The sequence below is a fragment of the Mastigoproctus giganteus genome, chromosome 13 (genome assembly GCF_048544385.1).
Source record: "Mastigoproctus giganteus isolate SK-2022 chromosome 13, ASM4854438v1, whole genome shotgun sequence".
NCBI lineage: Eukaryota > Metazoa > Arthropoda > Arachnida > Uropygi > Thelyphonidae > Mastigoproctus > Mastigoproctus giganteus.
Genome location: NC_143587.1, coordinates 116,635,579 through 116,660,261, shown reverse-complemented (window position 1 = coordinate 116,660,261; position 24,683 = coordinate 116,635,579). Strand labels below are relative to the sequence as shown.

At 38.3% G+C, this 24,683-nt stretch overlaps 1 protein-coding gene across 1 annotated transcript in view; it reads right to left on the bottom strand.

The window, feature by feature from the left end:
* LOC150076383 (diacylglycerol lipase-beta-like) overlaps positions 1 to 24,683 on the bottom strand; it is a 281,587-nt gene that overhangs the window by 131,768 nt on the left and 125,136 nt on the right. Inside the window, exons 4-5 of the mRNA XM_090387345.1 lie at positions 18,129 to 18,274; positions 5,926 to 6,091 (exon numbers count right to left, since the gene is read on the bottom strand). Coding sequence (XP_090243471.1) covers positions 5,926 to 6,091; positions 18,129 to 18,223 — 261 coding nt within the window. The 5' untranslated portion in view covers positions 18,224 to 18,274. The remainder of the gene's footprint in view (positions 1 to 5,925; positions 6,092 to 18,128; positions 18,275 to 24,683) is intronic.

Below are 24,683 nucleotides of genomic sequence, written 5' to 3'. Positions count from 1 at the left end.
ATCAATGATACTGATGAAGGTATATCAGGGTTAATGTCTAAGTTTGCAGATGATACGAAGGTTGGCAGGGTTGTTAATGACAGTAATGATAGTATGCTACTGCAACAGGATCTGGAAAAGTTGAGTAGATGGGCTGAGAGGTGGCAACTGAAATTTAACATTGACAAATGTAAAGTACTGCATATGGGTAGCAGTAACCCCAGAGTAACATATTAACTGGTTGGTACTACACTCAGGGTAGTGGAGAATGAAAAGGATCTGGGGGTAATTGTGCATTCAGATATGAAGTTTTCTGAGCAGTGCAAAAAGGCTGCAAGAGTAGCTCATGGTGTCTTGTCAATGATATACAGGAATTTTTCTCGCAGGTATTCAATGGTATAGCAGGCAAATGAGGGATAAGGGAGTGATTGCCCCCTTGTATAAGGCAATGATCAGGTCACACCTTGAGTAATGTAATGGTCTGGAAGCCTTATTTTAGGAAAGATGTACAACTGCTGGAATGAGTATAGAGAAGGGCAATGAGATTGGTGAGTGGAACAAAGGGTTGGTGTTACCAAGAAAGGCTTAAGTTCTGCAAATTGCAGCTTCTGGAGACTAGGCACTTGCGAGATGATCTAACTGAGGTGTAAAAGGCCTTGAATGGATTGAGCAATCTCAATGCTAATGGGATTCTTCCTCTTGCTCAGATTACTCACCTGAGGGGGACATAAATTCAAACTGAGGAAAGACAATTGTAGAATAGATGTGCAGAAATTCGCCTTTAGCCAGTGGGTGGTTGATAGTTGGAACAAACTTCCATCCATTGTAGTGGAGGCCAGCAACTTAAATAAATTCAAGGCAAAACTAGACAAGCACTTGGAGTAAACGATGGGTGAAATGGGAAGGGGTATTTTTTTATTTTTTTGGCTGATGCTATATAAGCTTGCTTTCTTGTATCATATGCCTCTACTAATGCTAATGAACAGACTGGCATAATTTCATCAATATAGATGAAGAAACATTTATTACTGTTGTCATTATTATCACTTTAATCCAAAAAAGAAGAACCTGTAATGAGGAAATCTATATTGCTTCATGAAAGTTCAACTGCCACATTGCGGGTTCTCCAGTTTTCCATTACTGAGTTTGGTTTCCCTCCACTTAGCTTTTGATGTTGACAGTCTGAGACATTCATTTTTCTTGTAAACCGAATCACTTCCAACAAAAAACATTCCAGCTGCAAATGATGAATCTTTTCCATACAGTGAAACCTGTATACTCTAGGCAACCTTGTAATAAATGGCAAATTTTTATTAGTCCCTTACTAAATCTCTCATATGAACAGTTCCTTATTAAATCCCTCTTATGTCGCCATTATGGGCACACCATAGCCTTAGTTGCTTTAAAATCCAAATTGTGCAGAAGTTTGCCTTTAGCCAGCGGGTAGTTGATTGCTGGAACAAACTTCCATCTATTATTGTGGAAGTTGATAGCTTAAATAAATTCAAGGCAGAACTAAACAAACATTTGGAATGAATGGATCAGTGAAATGGGAAGGCTTTTTTTTTTTTTTTTTTTTGGCTGATGCTGTATAAGCTTGCTTTCTTGCATCATGTGCCTCTACTAATGCTAATGCTAAATCCGAACCAAACCCCCATTATGTGCAAACCTGAAACTTGAAAAAAAAAATGACCTTGCCAAAATTGTTAAAATCTCAGTTTATTGGATAAAACTTTTTGGATAAGTGCTTCTTGGCGAGAAGAACTTATCCAAAATTGTTTCAAAAGGTAACAGTTTCATCTTTACTTAAATTTGCTAATGAAACTGTGCCATCAATTGAGGGGATCTGATTCATCCCCTCAATTTGCAGAACTTGTCTTTTCTTAGCCAATTAATTCTGTTGCTGCCCTGCACCTGTTCCAACACATACATATCGCTCCTAAAATGTTTTTCCTGACTTATTAATAGTAACAATGATGAAAGAAAGCGAGAATACATAACATCAGCAAAAACACTTCCCATTTTACTTATCTATCCTCTCTAATATTTTATCTAGTTCCTGCTTGAATTTATTCAAACTACCAAACTTTAATAACGCCAGAAGGAACATTGTTCCCACATCAACTCACCAATAACTGAAGCCAAATTTCCACGCATCGATCAAGCAATCATCCTTCCTATTTGAATTTATGCTCCTCACGTGTATAGTCTCAGCAAGGGGAAAGATTCAATCAGCATTAAGCTTTCTAAATCCATTTAAAGCCTAAACCTCATGCCTAGTCTCCAAGGCAGCAGGTTAGAACTGAAGCCGTTCCCGGTAAGAGCGCCCTTGTCCTCACTAATCTTGTTCCTTTTCTTTGCATCCATTCTGACAGATCCATATCCTACCTAAAATAAGGCTTCCAGACCTATATTCGGTACTCCAGATGTGGCCTAATCACCTCCTTATTCCTGCATATTATTAACACCCTGTGAGCTATCCTTGCAGCATGAATGCACTTCTCTGAGAACTTCATATCTGACTGCAAATTTCATAGTCTTTTTTATTCTCCACTGCCCTGAGAATAGCACCACACAATTGGTATGTTAATCCAGGATTACGCTACCCATATGAAGTACCTTGCATTTGTCAATGTTAAACTTCAACTGCCATTTCTCAATCCAGCTGCCTAATTTATCTAGATCTTGTTGCCTTAGCATATCCTGCCAAACTTGCATATTACGGCGCCTCTGTAGCCAGATGGGCAAGAGCAGCAGTGCATAGCACACGCTTCTTGATTATACCGGGGTTTGAGCTTGTGACCACCAAATGTGGAGGATGCGGAAATGTCAGGGAATGACCAGCGCATATCCCCGGAGCAATATGGCCTTAGTTGCTAATGCTCCTAAAAACCAAATAACAACAAACTTCATATTATCTGCAATCTCTGACATCAAAACTGATATGCCATCATCAATGTCATTAGTAAATACAGAAAACAACAAAGGACCTGGCAATGTATTCTGTGGAACTCCACTAATAACATTAATTCAGAAAAAGCAGTGCCCCTTGATAACTGCTCTCTGTCTTCTCCCACTTATTCCATCCTTTTATCCATAGCAGTAACTTACCTTTAATGCTACTGCTTCTGTGTGTCCAGCAGTCTTAAGTGCAACAGTGTCAAAAATTTTTCTAAAATCCAAGTATACAATGTCAAAATTTATTTTTTCATCTAGTTCATTTGTAACTGTGTCATGGTATCCAATCAGATTGGTCAGACAAGATTGCTTTTTAACAAATCCACATTGTGACTACATTCCTGTTTAGATGGTCTGCATTACTTCTTTATCCAAAGATGCCATTATTTTCCCAGGAACAGAAGTTAAGCTAACAGGTCTGTAATTACTTATATCATTTTTATCAGCCTTCATGAATTGGGGGTACATTTGTTCATCTCCTGTCTAGAGGGACCACTCCTGAATCCAAAGGTGCTCTCATAATTATGGCTAAAGGTTTACTTTGCTCCCTCCCTTAATATAATTGGATAGATCCCATCCACAGCAGGCACCAAACTAGGAATACAACAGCTGCTCATTCATTTCATTTTCAAGTCAGTGTGCTATCACCTGTACCCTCTCAGAACAACAGCTGTAACTGACTTCATCAAACCTTTGTTCTGAGAGGGTACAGGTGATCTTGTTTGTCATCCTTTTTTACCATAGACTCCTTGCATCATAGGAATGTTCTGTAACAGTTCCCTCAAGAGTGAACATAAAACCTAATTGCACACTTATGCCATAGTCGATTCCATGTGTATTGATGTAAGTGCAAGGTCAGTACTATATACTTAGTAAACTTCGGTGACTATCTATGATGACAACATCCAGAGACACTACAAATTCAGAATAAGCTTCGATAAAATTACTTAATCTAATTAAAAACAGAAAAATTTAACTTGATGAAAGGAGGAATAGCCAGGACTGAAGATAGTTTATGCTAAAAACTTTTGTGGAGGAAGAGTGTTTTATTAAAAAAACATTTTACTCCTAAGTGAGCTTACAAAAACTTGCCAGGTGTGCGTATCTGAATGCTCACCTAGGGAACTGAATACCTTTGAACTAATTCTGCAGGTGTAATTCAAGCTGTATGCACTTCAGATAATTACTACAGTTGACCATACTAACAACAGTTGGCAGTATCATGAAATAGTCCGATTTTATGTATGCATTATTCTACTATGCCATTTCCCTCCTCAAAAACAATAATTCTATTCCCAATCTTATTATTTTTTGAACAGCCCTTCCATTATATTATTATGTAATGTGACTGAAATATTGTGACAGTATATGGTTTTTATACATTTTTTTTATTGTAAAATGCATTCATTTTACATTCTACTTTTCGTACCCCCCCTTTTACTGTATCCCTTATGCTAAAAGAGGTGTTTTTGTTTTCTTGGGTATCCCAGTGAAAACATTACTAAGAAACACACAGGACAAACTTGACTACCAGCTCACGTTAGTGATAAGAGTCCAAAATTCAGGAGGGCCGAGGCTTCACACGTCTGAATACCATCCGAATATTGTATCAACCCCCCCTGTTTACTGTTGTCGCTACGCAAGATAAGCAGTCGTTAGGGAGAAGTTAGTTTACCAGTCCAGAAAAATATGAGCTTTCGCTCTCTCTCTGGCAAATACTGGTGAGCTTATCGGTCGTGTCTAAGTGAGAATAAGGTGCCCCCACCCTCGATCGGGCTCCGAAGGGGTGGCGAAAGTTCACGCGATAAGGTGCATAATACCAGGAGGACGAGAGACCGACGGGGAGTTGGAGAACGTGAGGTCAACGGGAGAACAAGCAGTTTCAGAGTAGCAAAGAGTAATTGCGAGCTAAGCAGTGAAGTCTAGGCGACAAAGATAGAGGAGGATAGAAAAATGACGGAGAGACCGACCTCGAGCCCCGTAAATAGCCGAAGGAGTTGGCTTAACTTCGGTAAGTTCTAATTACTCCCTACAGTTATGCATAAACTTTACTCCTCAATGAATATGATTTATTATGCTAGTATTGTTAAGTATAAAATACCCTAATACTGCTATCTTAAATAGCGCATCACTCAGATTGTCAGTTTCACAAATTAACGGTAGGTAAAGTGATGTATCTTATAGCGCAGTATTTTAGTATTGACACCCACCATGTTTGTATAACCTTTATGTCATATGTCAGTTCTTGCCTGAGATGAAGTACCCACACGAAGAACACCTATGTGAGGAACCCATTAATTTTCAAAGATCAATAATGCTAAGAACTCTTAAATCCATGAAATCAGTTATATTAGTGTAACTAGATGATTTAGGATTTGCTTGTCATTGCCACTAGGGCAGTAGTTCTTATACATGTATCGATTCTATAGTAGATTGTATTAAACTATGTTTTGTTTTAAACATATGCCTCAAGCCTATTCTCCATTCACACGAATGAGTAAGTAAAGAATTATGTATAGAACTTTTTATTGCGGTGTTCAAAATTCCTGACTAAAACTGGAAAGGGTTTGAGTATTAACACAGCGCCCTGGTCGAAGCTGCAGTTCCTATTCCCTTCCGTTGAATAGGATTACCGAGGGCCGAGACCATTGTCCTAATATGAAAAACCACTAGACAGTCACATGAGTATACTGGGGTTATGACAGAACAAATGATTAAGGAAGGAAAACGTCCCGCCATACAGATGTGTTGTCCAGAGAAGTCTGAACGAAAATAATAATAGTAAGAAGTATAAAACGCCCAGTGTAACATTATACATTTTTTTTTTTAATCACTAACAGAAAGTACTCTTTCTCAGAGTGGTCTACAAGGAAAGTAAGAGCCAGTATCCTTTAGGATACAAGGTATCAAAAACCTGACATTTATTAGCTTTGAAGGAAATTTAATAAATAATAATTTAACAAATTCAAAATCAAGCTGACCTCTTACCTCAAGTACAGTCCCCTGACTGCTGATATAGGCAATAACAGCATCCAGTGGAATAATTAGAAAGAGCACCACAGTCAAACCTTGAAGGAAAACATGAAGCAGTTCAGTGCCTGAACACCATACTTCTTTTAAATCATTGACATATAGAAGGAGAGATGACAAAACCCTAGAAGATATACATGTATTTCTTATAATTATTCTGCATGATATATACTGTTAAATATTCTGAATAAAGTAACAGCAGAAACACACAGAAAAAGTTTCACAGAGGAAACTATAAGTCTGCTGATTTCCATTTATAATAATCTTAATGACTATGTGTTACTTATCAATTAACAGTGGTTGTGCTAAATCCAGCTGCTCATGATATATAACTATCCTAAAAGGTTCAACAAACCATCTAAAGTCTAATAACAGGCTTATATGACTCAGATTTAGCTTGTAGAAACACTCTCCTGCTTTATAAAAATATAGAAACAAACCAATATTCCCACATCCCATCTGCTTGAACAGCCAGATAGGTCAACTGTAACATGATTCTCACATAATGGTGAGAGAAAAAAAGACCTCAATCCAACATATTAAATAGTTACATTCTACTTAATGCAATTCTTTAAAGCCCATCTCAAATAACTTCCGACTTTCCAGAAGTTGTTTTTGGCAATAATATCACATATCAATATGCCGTTGTATCCAATCCTCAAGTGTTCAGAAATTATATATCTATCACAAAACAACAACTTCATATTCCAGTTGCCTGAAAAGCAAAGTGCTGGGGATTTCAAGGCCGGCTGTTAAGGGTAAATAGGAGTAAGAATAGGTGCATGTACACCAATGCTAAGAGCATAGTAAATAAATTTGATAAGTTTGAAGTATTAGTCAAGTCATCAAATACAGATAATTGTGGAGATATCATAGACATGGTATCATTCAAATATAAGGGATGCAGAATTTGAATATGGGCAGTAACAATGTGTAGAAAAGACCACACAGGATAGGACAGAGAAACAGTTTCTGCTCATAGTTAAAGAAGCACATAAAAACTAAGGTGGTGCATTCAGTTAACATGGGTGGCAAGGGCAAAGTTGAGTCAGTTTGGTATGACATAGCACTGGGAAAGCAAAAATAAGAGTAGGATTGCATTACAGGCCTAATGACTTTTGGGAGTACAAAAAACTGTACAGAGAAATAGAGTGGGCCTGTAAATCAGAATGTCTTGTAATCGGAGGATATTAACTTTCCGGACACTGACTGGAACTTGTGGGTAGGTCACTCACACAACAGCAAGAATTTTGTGGATTTATTGGATGACTGTTTTCAACAGCAACATGTTACAGAGGCAACGAGACAGTAATAATTTTGATCTGATTATCAGTGATGATTAATTCATGCATTCAGAATCAACAGATTAAAGAAACTGTAGGTAGCAGTGATCACGGTGTATTGATGTGGAATTTCCTTAAAGATGTAACTACCATCAAAGGTAAAGGGAAGGGTTATTGATTTGGTAAAGGTGACTACAGTGCGACCTTCTCTAACCAATTTTACTGGATACTATGATGCAGTAACAAAGGAAATGTATGCAAAAAATAATTTTGATTTCATATAATTGGATTTCAAGAAAGATTTTGATACTGTTTCACATAACAGACTGCTGTACAAATTGGAGCAGAATGGCATTATGGGAAAGTTACTGCTACAGACAAAGGGATGGTTGAGTGGGAGAAGACAGAGAATTGTTATCAATGGACACTGTGGAATAATGTTATCAGTGGAGTTCCCCAGGGTATAATGCTAGGCCCATTGCTATTAATGATATTGATAAGGGTAAACCAGGCTTAATGTATAAGTTTGCAGATGATACAAAGGTTGCAAGGGTAGTTAACAACAGTAATGAAGGAATGCTGTTGCAACAAAATCTAGAAAAAAATTAGGCAGATGGGCTGAGAAATGGCAATTGACCTCTAACATTGCCAAGTGCAAAGTACTGCACATGGGCAGCAGTAATCCCAGATTAACATACTAACTGTGTGGCACTACACTCAGGGTATTGGAAAATTAAAAAGACCTGGAGGTAATTGTGCAGTGAGATATGAAGTTTTCTGAGCAATGCAGATAGGCTGCCAGGACAGCACAAGAGGTTTGTCAATGATATATAGGAATTTTGCTAGCAGAGACAAGGAGGTGATTATCCCTTTGTATAAGGCAATTGTCAAGCCACACCTTGAGTACTGTATACCGGTCTGGAGGCCTCATTTTAGGAAAGATGTAGAGTTGCTAGAACGAGTAGAGAGAAGGGCAACAAGATTGGTGAGAGGAACAAAGGGGTTGCGCTTACAAAGAAAGGCTTAAGTTCTGCAAATTGCAGCATCTGGAGACTAGACACCTGCAAGGTGATCTGATCGAGGTGTATAAGGCCTTGACTGGTATAAGCAGGCTCAGTGCTGATGGGATACTTCAGCTTGCTCAGATTAAGAACCTGAAGGGGCATAGATTCAAATTGAGGAAAAACAGTCGTAGAATAGTTGTGCAGAAGTTTGCCTTTAGCCAGCGTAGTTGATTGATGGAACAGACTTCCATCTGTGTTGTGGCAGTTGATAGCTTAAATAAATTTAAGGCTGAACTAGACAAACATTTGGAATGAATGGATGGGTGAAATGGGAGGGTTTTTTTTTTTGGCTGATGTTTAGCATTAGCATTAGTAGAGGCATTTGATGCAAGAAAGCAAGCTTATGCAGCATCAGCCCAAAAAAAAAAAAAAAAAAACCACTTCCACTTCACCCCTCTGTTCGTTCAAAATACCTGTCCAGCTGAGCCTTAAACTTATTTAGGCTATCAACCTCCACTACAAGGGATGGAAGTCTGTTCCACCAACCAACCACCCTCTGGCTAAAGGCAAATTTCCGCACGTCTATCCTACATCTGTCTTTCCTCAATTTGAATTTATGCCCTCTCAGGTGATTTTTCTGAGCTAGGGGAAGAATCCCATCAGCATTGAGCATGCTTAAACCATTCAAGGCTTTATACACCTCTATCAGATCACCTCGCTGGTGCCTAGTCTCCAGACACTGTAATTTGCAAAACTTAAGCCTTTCTTTGTAAGAGCACCCCTTTGTTCCATTCACTAATCTTGTTGCCCTTCTCTGTACTCGTTCCAGCAGCTCTACATCCTTCTTGAAATGAGGCCTCCAGACCTGTATACAGTACTCTAGGTGTGGCCTGACCATTGCCTTATACAATGGAATAATCACCTCCTTATCCCTGCTGAAAAAATTCCTGTATATCATTGACAATACTCCATGAGCTACTCTTGCAGCCCGTCTGCACTGCTCAGAGAACTTCATATCTGCCTGCACAACCACCCCCAAGTCCCTTTCATTCTCTACCACTGTCAGTGTAGTACCACAGAGTTGATACGTTGCTCTGGGGTTGCTGTTTCCCATGTGTAGTACTTTACATTTGTCAATGTTAAACTTCATTTGCCACCTCTCAGCCCATCTGCTCAACCTTTCCAGATCCTGTTGCAGCAGCATAGTGTCAGTAGTGTCCTTGACAACCCTGCCAACCTTTGTATCATCTGCAAACTTGGACATTAAGCTTGATATACCATCATCAATATCATTTATAAATACAGAAAACAATAATGGACCCAACACTGAGCCCTGAGGGACTCCACTAATAACATTAGTCCACGATGAGCAGTGTCCATTGATTACCACTCTCTGTCTTCTCCCCCTCAACCACCCCTTTATCCATAGCAGCAATTTGCCTCCAATGTCACACTACTCCAATTTGTGTAGCAGTCTTCCATGTGCAACAGTATCAAAAGCCTTTCTAAGATCCAAGTATATAATATCAAAGTTATTCCCTGCATCCAGATCTTTTGTGACTGCATCATAGTATCCAATCAAGTTGGTCAGGCAAGACTTCCCCTTAACAAAACCATGCTGTGTCTGAGCTATAACTGAAGTCTTGTCTAAATGATCCTGCAGTGCTTCTTTAACCAGTGCCTCCATTAATTTTCCTGGAACTGAAGTTAAGCTCACAGGTCTATAATAACTTGTGTTAGCCTTTGATCCTCCTTTGTGAATTGGGGTCATATTTGCACATTCCAGTCTATGGGTACCTCCCCTGAGTCCAAGGAAGCTCTCATAATTATGGCTAAGGGTTTGCTTACTTCCTTTGCTGCCTCCTTTAATATAACTGGATAGATCCCATCCACCCCAGGTGCCTTTCTTGTGTTTATCTTCAACAGTTTCTCCTCCACTTTACTCCCAGTTATTTCAAGATTCTGTAGCTTACTGCTAGAGTTGAATACACCTCTGGCATTCCCCTTGCTGAATAACTCCTCATGTGTGAATGTCGATGCAAAATATTCATTTAGTTTGTTAGCTACCTGAGCAGGATCATCAACAGTTGACCCATCAATATCAAGTGGACCAATCTGATTCATCCCCTTCCTTCTAGAGTTTACATAAGTAAAGAACTCTTTGCTGTTTTTCTTTGCATCCCTTGCCAAGGATTTCTCATAATCTGCCTTCGCCTGCCTAACCTCCTTTGTAACTTGGTTGCATATCAACTTGTATCTATCATAGGCTTCTGTGTCATGTTTTAATTTGTAAGTATCCCATGCATTTTTCTTCTCTGCCATATGCCTCATTAGTTCAGCTGACATCCATTTGGGCCTAAACCTTGAACAATATTTCTTAGTTGGTAAAGCCTAGTAGCTTCCAAGATAAGTTCTTTGAATGCTTCCCATTTTGAATTTGCTGTTGGTAACATCATCAGTTGGTCCCACTGTATAGAATTTAAATACTGTCTCAGGCCAGCGTAGTCGCCTTTACGGAAGCAATAACCCTCCCCTTTACCCCTAATTGGTAGTTACCTCTTTGAGTAAATCCCACTTCAGCACACTGTGATCACTGCCACCTAGTGGTTTATTTATCTGCAGATTCTTAATGCAGTATAAGTTGTATAAGTTTGCTTACTTGCATCATATGCCTCAACTAATTCTAATGCCAATATTGTCTTGACTGTCATTAACAACCCTGAAAACCTTTGTATCATCTGCAAACTTGTACATTAAACCGGATATGATTGATAAATACACAAAACAACAATGGGCCCAGCACAGAACTCTGGGAGTCTCTACTAATAACATCAGTCCACGAAGAGCAGTGTCCATTTATTACCACTCTCTGTCATCTCCCACTCAACCATCCCTTTATCCATTGTACCATATTTGCCCTTAATGCCATACCTCCCCAATTTGTACAGCTGTCTCCCATTTCCAATGGTATCAAAAGGTTTTCTGAAGTCCAAGTATATGATATCAAAATTATTTTTTGTAAAACCAGTTCCTTTGTGACTACATCGTGGTAGCCAATCAAACTGGTCAGACAAGAGCTCACCTTAACAAACCCGTGCTATGTTTGAACTATTACTGCTGTCTTGTCTAGATGATCCTGCAACACTTCTTTAATCAGTGACTCCATTATTTCCCCAGAATTATAAATATAGAAGATATAAATTAACAGGTCTATAATTATTTGCTTCACCCTTTGAACCCCCTTTGTGAATTGAGGATACATTTGCACATCTCCAATCCATGGGGACCTCCCCTGAATCAAAGGATGCTCTCATAATAATGGCTAAGGGTTTGCTTACTTCCCTTGCTGCCTCCTTCAATACAATTCTATAGATTCCATCCATCCCAGGCACCTTTTTTATGTTTAACTTCAACAATATTACAAAATCATGGGAAGGTTTTTTGTTTTTTTTTTTGGACGGTGTTATATAAGCTTGCTTTCTTGCATCATATGTAATGCTAATGCTAACAACAACAGATGAAAGTTTGTTCCAGCAATCAACCACCTGCTGAATAAGAACAACCTTTGTTCCCCTCACCAATCTCATTACCCTTCTCTGTACTCATTCCAGCAGCGCTATATCTTTCCTGAAATTAAGCCTCCATATATCTATTCTACAACTGACATGCCTCAAATTGAATTTATGTCCCCTCAGGTGCATAATCTGAGCAAGAGGAATAATCCCATCAGCATTGAGCTTGCTCAAACCACTTAAGGCCTAATACATTTCAATCAGATCATGTTGCATGTTCCTAGTCTCCAGATGCTGCAATTTGCAGAACTGAAGTCTTTCTTGATAAGAACAACCTTTGTTCCCCTCACCAATCTCATTACCCTTCTCTGTACTCATTCCAGCAGCGCTATATCTTTCCTGAAATTAAGCCTCCAGTTCCTGTATTCAGTACTCAAAGTATGGCTTGACCACCACCTTATTCAAAGGGATAATCACCTCCTTATTCGGGCAAGCAAAATTTTCCATTCCTGAATATCATTGACAAGACCCCACGGCAGCCTGTCTGCACTGATCAGAACACTTCATATCTAACTGCACAATTATCCCAAGTTTTTTTTTTATTCTCCACAACCCCGAGTTTAGTATGCCTTACCAACTGCATAGTTGGTACGTTACTTTGGTGTTACTGCTAACCATATGCAGTACTTTGCATTTGTCAATGTTAAACTTCAGTTGCCACCCCTCAGCCCATCTGCCCAATGTTTCCAGATCTGTTGCAGTAGCATACTAGCATTACCAAGCGTGCCAACCTTTGTGTCATCTGCAAACTTGGATATTATGCTTGATATACTTTCATCGATATCACTGATAAATATAGAAAACAGCGGTGGGCCAAACGTCGAACCTCAGGAGACTCCACTAATAACATTAGTCCATGAAGGGCATTATCCATTGATTACCACACGTGTCTTATCCCACTCAACCAATCCATTTATCAATAGCAGCAATTTGCGATTAATGCCATAGTGTTCCAATTTGTAAAGCAGTTTTCCATGTGCAACAGTATCAAAAGCTTTCCTGAAATCCAAGTACAGTATATGATATCAAAATTATTTTTTGCATCCAGTTCCTTTGTGACCACATCATAGTATCCAATCAAATTGCTCAGACAAGACTTCCCCTTAACAAACCCATGGTGTGTCTGAACCATAAGTGCAGTCTTGTCTAGATAATCCTGCAATGCTTTTTTGACCGGTGACTAAATTATTTTCCCTGGAACAGAAGTTAAATTAACAGGTCTGTAATTACTCATGTCACCCTTTGTGAACTGGGGATACATTTGCACATCTCCAGTCTGTGATGTCCTCCCTTGAATTCAAGGATGCTGTCATAATTATGGCTAAGCATTTGCTTATTTCCTTCACTGCCTCCCTTAATATAATCAGATTAATCCCAGTCACCCTAATGACTTATGTTTAACTTCAACAATTTCTCTTCCATTTTCCTCACAGTTATTACTTACAAAATCATTTAGCTCTCTGTTAGAGTTTGATAAACTTCCCGCATCCCTTTCCCTAAAGAATTCCTTATCTGTAAATGTAGATGCAAAATACTGATTGAATTTATCAGCTACCTGAGCAGAATCATCAACAGTGCGGAGCCATTGATACCAAGTGGACCAATCTAATTCATTCCATTCCTTCTAGTGTTTACAAAAGTAAAGAAATCTTTGCTGTTTCTCTTTGTATCATTTTGACAAAGATTTCTCGTAATCTGCCTTCCCTGAACTAACCTCCTTTGTGACTTGATAACAGACTAAGTTATATCTAACACAGGCTTCTGCATCTCCTGATAATTTATATGCATCCCATGTATTTTTATTCTCTGCAACAAGTCTGATTAGTTCATCTGACCTCCATTTAGCCCTAAACCTTGAACAGTATTTCTTAGTTCATATGAAAAGTCTAGTAGCTTCCAAAATTAATTCCTTGAATGCTTCCCATTTAGAATCTGCTGTTGGTAATGTCATCATCAGTTGATCCCACTGTATAGAATTTAATAACTGTCTGAGACCACTGTAGTCGCCTTTATGAAAGCAAAAATGCATGAGCAATCACTGCTGATAATCAGATCAAGGTTATTATTCCTTCTGGATGCCTCTTGAAAGTACTGGTGTAGAAGCCAATCATCCAATAAATCCACAGGTCTTGCTAGTGTGCAAGTGACAAATCAAGTTCCAGTCAATATCTGGAAAGTTAAAATCCCCCATTATAAGACATTCTGATATACTGGCCCACTATTTCTCCATACTCTTGTTCCCTGTACTCATTAGAGTCATTAGGCCTATAACACATTCCTATGTTTGCTTTTCCAGTGCTTATGTCACACCAAACTGACCACCCAATACATCTGGATGCACTGCATAGATTTTATGGGTTTATTTATGTGAAAGATGTGGGAGAATTCCAATGTGAATTAAGAACAGGAAATTAATTTAACTTAACAACTTGTGTACCTTCACTCCTAATCACTTGGCTACTCTGGCCTATATAACTAAATTTTCTGTTTATACTGACCAGGATGACCATATGGTCAGAGGAATTCACAAGATACAGGGAATACAAGAAACAGCACTGTATTTAGTAAACGCGCAGGCTAGAACCACGGCTACTCAAAGTTAGTGTACTTATGCATCCTTTTGCCTGATTACTCAGCTTATAATATAGGCTATCCTGGGTTATCTTATTCATCTTTGGACATATTCTATGTACAAGTTCAGAGACATTCAGGCAGTTGTTCTTGATATTTATTTTAAGGTATCTGACTGAATTTTACATGCAGGTCTTCTAAACTAGCTACCATCTTATGGTTTGCCTTTGTTTTTTGCAACTAGGTAGCCAGAGTTCTCTCTGACTGATCACCACATGTGATGGTTCTGTCTTTAAGTTATGATAAATTTCCTGCATTCAATGTTGGAATTTTCTGTTTTTCACCTACTCTTTGTCTTCTGTATATTAATGGCCTTATTCCATTGACTGGATATCCTATCAAGGACGACCCTCAATCCAACTTTAAAGATTTGAGACTCCATCACTGCCACTTGAGCTCAAATGCTAAATGACCTGACATTCTAGACAGTGTCCAAGAACATTAACTTTTTGGAAATTGCATGCTTATAAGAATGTATAGAACCATAGCCCCCTTCGTGAAACCCTATCTTTGATGCATTGCAGAACTCTCATCATCAGAAGTAAAATCTGGGTACAACAAACACTATCTTAACGATATATTCACTATAACGAAAATGAATAAAAGAGATTATAATAATATTATTACTTCCTGGTCCCGGATGATTTCCCTTATTATTAGTATAAATCTCATTTGGAGGAAATAGTTTTTGTGAAAAATTTATTCTGATGAGTTGTTTTCGAGGTCCACTTATACCTAAAATGTATTGTTTGTAATGGAAAAAAAAAAGAATCTGTGTCAATTATGAACGACACTGTTTATAGTATACTGTAAATGCTGATCCAGGAGATTTCGCTTGAACAAAGATAATGGAAGTTATCTTTGTGATATCCTGTACTACACCATCACCAATTGATTATGGCCAAATTCATTTGTTCTCAGAACTTCAATACCTACTGGTATCGCATAGCAACTGCTATTTTCGCAAAAAACTGGGATGTGTGATGATGTAGTACTGGTAATTACTTTACTTTCTTTCATATTTTTCATAATGTTAAAAAAAAAAAAAAAACTCTCCAATTGAGGAAATACAGTTATGGGACTGTTAGCTTTAGCATTAGTAGAGGCATATGATGCAAGAGAGCAAGCTTATGCAGCATCAGCCAAAAAAAAAAAAAAACACCCACTCCCATTTTACCCCTCCATTCATTCAAAATACCTGTCCAGCTGAGCTTTAAATTTATTTAAGCTATCAACTTCATCAACAAGGGATGGAAGTCTGTTTCACCAACCAACTACCCGTTGGCTAAAGGCAAATTTCTGCACATCTATCCTACATCTGTTTTTCCTCAGTTTGAATTTGAGCCCTCTCAGGTGATTATTCTGAGCAAAAGGAAGAATCCCATCAGCATTGAGCATGCTCAAACCATTCAAGCCTTTATACACCTCTATCAGACCACCTCGCTGGTGCCTACCCTCCAGACAGTGTAATTTGCAAAACTTAAGCCTTTCTTTGTAAGAGCAACCCTTTGTTCCATTCACTAATCTTGTTGCCCTTCTCTGTACTCGTTCCAGCAGCTCTACATCCTTCTTGAAATGAGGCCTCCAGACATGTATACAGTACTCAAGGTGTGGCCTGACCATTGCCTTATATAAGGGAATAATCACATCCTTAAAAGGTTTGTGGTAGTAAGTTTTTGAAAGTGATCTATTATTTTCATCTTTAGGAAAAATGAAATCTATTATTTGTATTGGCCCCTTTTCAACCAAAACATTCTCATTTTGTCTGTTAATATATTTGGCCATAAAACAGGACCATCAAAATCATATAAAATATCATCGCTGTTACATTCATCCCTTCCAGCTTCAATATTTTGTGTATAATTTACCGTGCCAATAATCATATCATCTATGAGTGAAGTTGTTTCATAAAATTAGAAGGTGGCAAATTCGTAACTGGTTTTGAGGCTTCTAATGAGGTTGTACAAAAATATTTATATAAAGGACTCGTCGCTTTCTTAAATACTTCTTCCCTTGATATTCAAAATCACTACTATTAAGTTGATAGCTTAAATAGATCCAAGGCAGAACTAGATAAACATTTGGAGTGAGTGTATGGGTGATTTAGAAGTGTTTTTTTTTTTTTTTTTCTTTTGGCTGATGCTATATAAGCTTGCTTTCTTGCATCATGTGCCTTTACTAATGCTAATAATTAGTAAAAATTTATGCACCGACCAATGATTCAGCTTCGATATTCATTATCGAATAACAACTAAAGTATACACAGTGAAAAATCTTAGAGGCATGTCACTTCAATTCAATCAGCAAAACCACAATAAAGTAGTATGCTACTTTATTGATTACTGTGTAGTATTGATTACTACACAGGTAGTAATCAATACTACCTGTGTAGAATGTCTCACAACTGAGCTTGTCTTATATAGACCCAGGCCAAGAATGAGCTGTGACATCTTCCTAAGTGGATTAGCTCCTCGAAATTCCATTCATAAATAGAATAAACAAATGCGTCCTGCACAATTTTCTAGAAAAGTACTGTGAACAGAGTTTCTGGAAATTTTTTGACCAAGAATGTACAGCCATGTAAAAAAAAAAAGCTGGAGTTCACCTCGACTTCACGTGAATATTGAAGGGTTAATTTATATAGTAAAAAAGCATTATGCACACATCAACAAAAGTTCAGTAATATGTTCACATTCAGAAAAATATGACATATTAAAAATTTTCTTCGTATATGTATGTAAATTACAGGTTTTTAGGTGCCTCTGCCTACCATCAATATCCAGATACTTGTTGTTTGTTATTTGGTTTTTAGGAGCATTAGCAACTAGGGCCATATTGCTCCAGGGATATGCGGTGGTCATTCCCTGGCCTTTCCGTATCGTCCGTATTTGGTAGGCACGGGCTCGAACCCTGGTCTAATCAAGAAGCATGTGCTATGCACTGCTGCTCCTGCGGCCGACCGGGCTAGCCGAGTGGATAAAGTACCTGCCCGGCAACCCAAAGGTCGCGGGTTCGATTCCCGCCTCGGGCTTGGATCAAAGTACTACAAAAACCTTGGGAGGTGCAATATGGCCACAGATGCCGATGCGCCAACAACTACCAAATCAATCAATCAATCAATCAAGCTGCTCCTGCCCACCTGGCTACGGAGGCGCCAAGATACTACTGTGTTGATAGTTGATTACATTCTACTCAAACACCACCTGTCAGACACAACTATAATGTTCATAGGCCTTTGAGGAAGCAGCAGTATGATTGTGAATGCAAGATGTTGATGTTGTGATCTATTAATTAGATCACAGTGCAGAACAATAATAAGATGCCATATGAGCAATCAGTCTGTACCTGATATTTCAACGAAAGATCCGATGAATGGTGATATGATCTGGTGCTGAAACTGTCATGAAAAGACTCGGAAAATTTCTGAAACTGATGGAATGTGATAGAAGAGCCCTGCAAAGAATCACCCATTCGAAAAAATGCAGGTCGGTGTTGTCACAGCACATACAGGCTCTCGGTGAGATGATTGGGATACATGTCAAGCCCAGCAGTTTAATAGAACTTCAAAATTAGGTCTGATGGAAACATTATAATTATCTGAATTTAAGCCATATAAAATCAAAACAAATGTTTAATTATTACAAATATCACAGAAAATTTTGAAACCTTACCACGGTAAATAAATGATTATTTCGATAGTAGCAGGTATTACAAAATCATCACTACCAATGTCCCATCGTCTTCTACATGCTCTCAAACCAGGCATTATGGCAATTCAATTCTCACTTATCTTGCTTGTCTAAACTGCTAGGCCATTCTATAAACAGAGAAAAGTATATCAATAAGAATTTCTGTGAAATGGTGAGAAAAATATAGATAATGAATGTATAATGCAAACTTTACAGATTTTAGGGGAATAGAAAAGCAAAGCTTTTAGGTTAGTATGCCAAAAAGGTTTCTATTTGAATATGAATAGAAAGCTTTTCAGCTAGTACTAGTCCTTTCTATAATACAGTACTATTTCCAACTGAAATAAACATGTAAACCACTAGTAAAATTAAATATTTATTGTTATTATTATTCAAATGGTTACAAGGGAAATAAAATAATTATAATTTGCAATGCTGCAAAACTTATAAGAAGATGTTTCAAGATTGAGCTAAATCATGAAACATCACATACAGTCCAATCTTCCAAATATGGCAGTCTATTGTCTGGCTCCATCTGCTTTCCGGCCATGTTTAGAAAAATGGGCAAATCCGACAAATCACCAGATAATGCAAATTTTGTTCTTGATTGGCACTGACTAAAGCAGCATTTTAGCTGATTGTGCAATATGGAGATCTCTCAGAGAAAAATGTTTTTACTGTGCTCCAACAACATCCAGAAATTTGTCAGGTAATGAAATTGTCTAATTCAGTGATTCTCAAACTTTTCATTTGAAAAATTTTCAAAGGATTCTCACACTTAACGAAATTGTTTCTATGCTGTGAATTCTTGCATGTTTTTAAATATTCGTATTTATAAGGAATTTCGCTGTCCCCTGGTGTATCTTCTCGGGAGTCTGTGAATTATATTTGAGAAAAGCTGATAAAATTACAATTTGCAAACAAGAATACCAACTCATAATAATATCAAAAGTGCGATATTATAATTATTATTAGCTATATTCATCCATTTGTTGCCTAGCTGTAGCCTAGTGGTCAGGCATAAGGGTACATAAATACATGTACATTCAGTGATCAGAGTTATTATTATTATTAGCTGTATGGTGCAATAATGCACCATATGCTGCACCAGCCAAAAAAAAAGATTCCCAAGTTGCAATAAGAGAGAGAGAGAGAGACAGACAAAAGTAGATGGGAATCACAAAGAAAGAGAAGAATGATGATTTCCAGCTCAGGACCCTGGGTGTGTGCCAAGCCCATACTCACCAGATGTGAGCCCCGGACTAATAAATATGGTGGTTTCTTGTATTCTCTCTATCCCGTGAACTTCTCTGACTAGTCATCCCGGAGGATCTCCCAGAGCATACAGCAATTAGAAGAGCAAATCGAAACTACGCCACAGAAAGCACAACGGATCCTTTCACCCTGGAAGAGCTGAATGCAGTATTACAGAAAATAAACCCAAACAAATGACCTGGCCTAGACCAGATAGAGTATACCTTCATCTTTCGTCTGTTTAAACTAAGGCCGCTATACCTCCTCCTGTTGTACAATAAATGCCTCCAGGGAGGTATCTTTCCCAAGGACTGAAAAACTGCTCTTCTGCACCTGATAAAGAAACCACACGAGCCACCTTCAGATCCTCGCTCCTTCCGTCCCATTGCACTCTTGGCAAATCTCAGGAAAATTCTCGAGCATCTTATGGCCCTAAGAGTCTCGGCGCTTTTCCAGGCGAAAAATCTAATCTCTCCACATCAATATGGCTTTACACCAGGACGCTCCTCTGAAGAGGCCCTTTTTGACCTGGTATTACATATCGAAAACTCCGAAGCTAAGTTTGAATTGGCAATCTTTGTCGATTTTGAGGGAGCGTTCGACACTGTCTGGTGGGACAGTGCTTTGGAGCGCCCCCGGTCTGCCTCCTGTTCCCATCAATTATATAAACTTTTCCTTAGCTACTTCTCCAAAAGAACTGTTATCCTAAAATCTAAGTATCAACATGTCCTCAGGCCTGTCTCTTGGGGATGCCCCCCAGGGGTCGGTTTGGGGGCCTGTGGTGTGGAATATGGTTCTACAGAATTGGCTCTCCCATTCTTTTGAGAACACCAAAGTTGTTGCCTTTGCCGATGACCTTACCATCATTGTGTCTGGAAAATCTAGGAGTGCCATTGAACATAATGCCAATCTGGTCCTGTCTGATCTCTCCTCTTGGGCAGCATTGAACAAACTCCGCATTAACCCAAGTAAAACCAAAATGATGCTCTTTAAGCACAAGCTAGATCTCAGGCGTCCACCATAGGTTAAAATCTCTGGAATCCGGCTACCCATAGTTACTGAAGCTACCATTCTTGGAGTGGTAATTGATCACAAACTGAGCTTCCTGCCACACCTCACCCATCTCAGATCAAAAGTCAAGAAGCTCTCTGGCCCCATTATTCGTATCTCCAGGAATGACTGGGGCCTTTCCAAGAGGACACTTCGTCTGTACTATAAAGCAGTCTTCCTTCCAATTGTCACATATGCAGCCGGTGCCTGGTTTCACCGAGTTGGCTTGGTCAAGATGAGAAACAGATTGAGTTCCATCCAATGTACAATGCTACTGGCTACCCTGAGAGTTTGCAGAACAGTTTCTACAGCAGCCATCCAAGTCATAGCTGGAACTCTTCCTCTGGATTTGTATGCTGCTTACAGAGGACTAGTATTTAGAATCAAAAACAGCATCCCCACTAAGTTCCTTGACATGGAGCTTGATCTTGACACTGACCCAAAAGCTGAGAAAGCCAGATGCTACAACGAGTTAGTGAACATCTGGCAGACCCGATGGGATACATCCCAGGTTGGGTGGTTACTAGAAGATTCCTTCCTGATGTAACCTTAACATCCTCTAATTTGGTCCAATCCTGGCTTTCCCTCACCATGGAGACTTCCTTCCTAGTTACTGGACATGGCATTCTTAATGAAAAACTGCACCAACTAGGCCTCTGCACGACTGACCTGTGCTACTGTGGAGCCAAGGAAAACTGGAGACACCTCCTTTTTGACTGTATTCTGTACTATACGAAGACTTGAGACAAGATTTAGTGACCACCATCCCAATATCAGAAAACCAATTAGACCAGTTACTCCAAACCCCTGAACGTTTATTTGTTCTTCACAACTTTGCTATGGAAGTCTTTTCTCGAAGGAGGAGATCATATAGTGGTCAACACCCCTGGCATTGGGCCTGAAGTGGATTAGACAATGGTGTTTTTTTTTTTTTTTTTTTTTTCCTCTCCTGCTCCTCCTTGCCTTCTGTTTGGAGTCAGCCACTCCACACTTACTTTTATTATATATATATATATTTTTTTTTTTTTTTACTTTTTTATTTTTTTTATTTATTTATTATTTTTATTTTTTTATATATATATTTTCTTTTCTTTTATTTTGTTTTATTTATTTTATTTTATATTTTTTTTATTTATTATTATTTTATTTTTTTTCTCCCATTACAAACACCACGGGTGGTTTTTTTTTTTTTTTTCTTTTTCTTTCTTTTTGTCTGCCCCTCTGGAATGGGCCTCCAGAGGATCCTGACCTACCTGCTGGCAACATCATGTGGGTCAGAGTCTCTTTTGAGACAGTACGTGCATTACTGGGACTGGCCCACCTTCCCGTGGTGTGGACGAGTACCCAGAATCATCTGTCCAGGTGATTGATGCTTCTGGGTAGCCAAGTGGCCAGACACAACAACAGAACACACACACATAATACACACAAACCTACATCACACACATCTGGCCCAATTGTAGTGATACTGTTCTTCACAGAGATACGAGGCGGAGTTGAACAGATGTTCTAGGTTCCGCCCTTTACAAAAACACATGTACACACACATGTAGTCATCCCGGAGTACATACAGAAAATTTATTTATTTATTTAAATACTCCATAGATATACCAAAGATGTTTGCTACTGAGACTATAGTGAAGCAATTGTATGCAATCTTTCACTTTTCCCCTTCAAACCTAAACCATATAGATTAATTGCATATATTTTCGAAAGGAAAATAATAAATTTTATTTTTACTAAACTGTACAATATGTATATCCAGTAAAACACTTGTATTTATATTTTAAGACTATTCATAACATTTTATTTTCTTGGACATTAAGCTTGATATACCATCATCAATATTATTTATAAATACAGAAAACAATAATGGACCCAATAATGGAGGAGATCATATAGTGGTCAACACCCCTGGCATTGGGGGTGTTGACCACTATATGATCTCCTCCATTATTTCTAAGTATATCTTGCCTGTTAAATATGCCTTTGAGAAGCGAGTTTCCTGATATTTATGCTTTTTCACAGCTGAAAATTTTTTTAACAAGTTATTAATTGAAATATTTAGCAGGTAGCCCATCTAGGATTTTTCCAGCTACAGGAGGCAAATTTTGGGAATTACATTTTCAGTTATCCAGTTATAAGCAGCTGTTAATATATTTAAAATTTTGAACAAATTGTTACTGTTTACAGAAATGAAAATTATTTTGTACAGCCACAGTATTTGTAGAATCCATTATTGGGTCCATTATTGTTTTCTGTATTTATAAATAATATTGATGATGGTATATCAAGCTTAATGTCCAAGTTTGCAGACGATACAAAGGTTGGCAGGGTTGTTAAGGACACTACTGACGCTATGCTGCTGCAACAGGATCTGGAAAGGTTGAGCAGATGGGCTGAGAGGTGGCAAATGAAGTTAAACATTGACAAATGTAAAGTACTACATATGGGAAACAGCAACCCCAGAGCAACATATCAACTCTGTGGTACTACACTGACAATGGTAGAGAATGAAAAGGACTTGGGGGTAATTGTGCAAGCAGATATGAAGTTCTCTGAGCAGTGCAGACGGGCTGCAAGAGTAGCTCAGGGTGTCTTATCAATGATATACAGGAATTTTTCTAGCAGGGATAAGGAGGTGATTATTCCCTTGTATAAAGCAATGGTCAGGCCACACCTTGAGTACTGTATACAGGTGTGAAGGCTTCATTTCAAGAAGGATGTAGAGCTGCTGGAACGAGTACAGAGAAGGGCAACAAGATTAGTGAATGGAACAAAGGGTTGCTCTTACGAAGAAAGGCTTAAGTTTTGCAAATTACAGTGTCTGGAGACTAGGCACCGGTGAGGTGATCTGATAGAGGTGTATAAAGCCTTGAATGGTTTGAGCATGCTCAATGCCGATGGGATTCTTCCTCTTGCTCAGAATAATCACCTGAGACGGCATAAATTCAAATTGAGGAAAGACTGATTTAGGATAGATGTGCGGAACAGACTTTGAAAAGAACTTGCCTTTAGCTAGCGGGTAGTTGGAACAGACTTCCATCCCTTGTTGTGGAAGTTAATAGCCTAAATAAATTTAAGGCTCAGCTGGACAGGTATTTCAAACGAACGGAGGGGTGAAGTGGAAGTTTTTTTGGCTGATGCTGCATAAGCTTGCTTTCTTGCATCATATGCCTCTACTAATGCTAAATGCTAATCTGTTTACTGTTTGTTTGTTTTTGTATCTGAAACCTTAACACAGTATATAATAAACGTAGTAGTAGCAGCTATTACTAAATTATCACTATGTCCCATTTTGCTTTTGTTACATTGTTTTGTACACAGTATGTAACCATCACCCTCCTAGCTCAGGAGCTTTATAAGGATGTTTACTGATAATAAGCTGATTTAAATAATAATAATAATTATCTCTCTATACATTAAAAAAAAGTTTTCCTCCTAGTGATAGATATTTATTCGAGCCAATGGGGGAAGAGGGTGGGGCAATTACATCACTACAAATGTGCAGGTAAATAATTACATAGCTCATTTCCTGATTAGATTTCGATCAGTGCGTTATAATGTAAGTATATTAGTATAATGTTATTATTATACAAAACTATACAAATACTTAAAAAAAACTAAAATATTTACAACCTACTACACTATTTACAATCGTATCTCTACTATATCGGGACGATGGGTCCCAATATAGACAAAATGAAGCACATGCAAAAGGTTGGTGAATGTTAAATGGAAGGAACACAAATGGGTTACCGGGCAGATTCAGACACTTGCTGTTGACAATCTAGAGCTTATAGGTGGGATGCACGCAAATGTTCGTCACGTTGCACGACAACTGTCTCCATAACATTCACTAACCTCATGCACATGCTTCACTGTCTAATACACGACTATGCTTGGCATAAATTGATGTTCCATTGTAACGTTTTTTGTATATTAATGTCAGCTGAAGAAGGGACCCATCGTCCTGATATAGTTTGTATATTTGTAAATAGTTTAGTATTTTGTAAATATTTTAAATATTTGTATAGCTTGTAAATATTTTAGTCCTCTTTCAGATGCAACAGTATTCCTCATGCATTATGGAACCCAAAGCAAAAGGCCTTTTCCTTAGTGATCTATGTAAATGCAGGTAATTACATAGTAATATTTATTCAACCTTGAGAATGCTGCATGGTGGGGGGTAGCCAATGGGAGAAGAGGGATGCATGGGTCATGTGGCAGAAA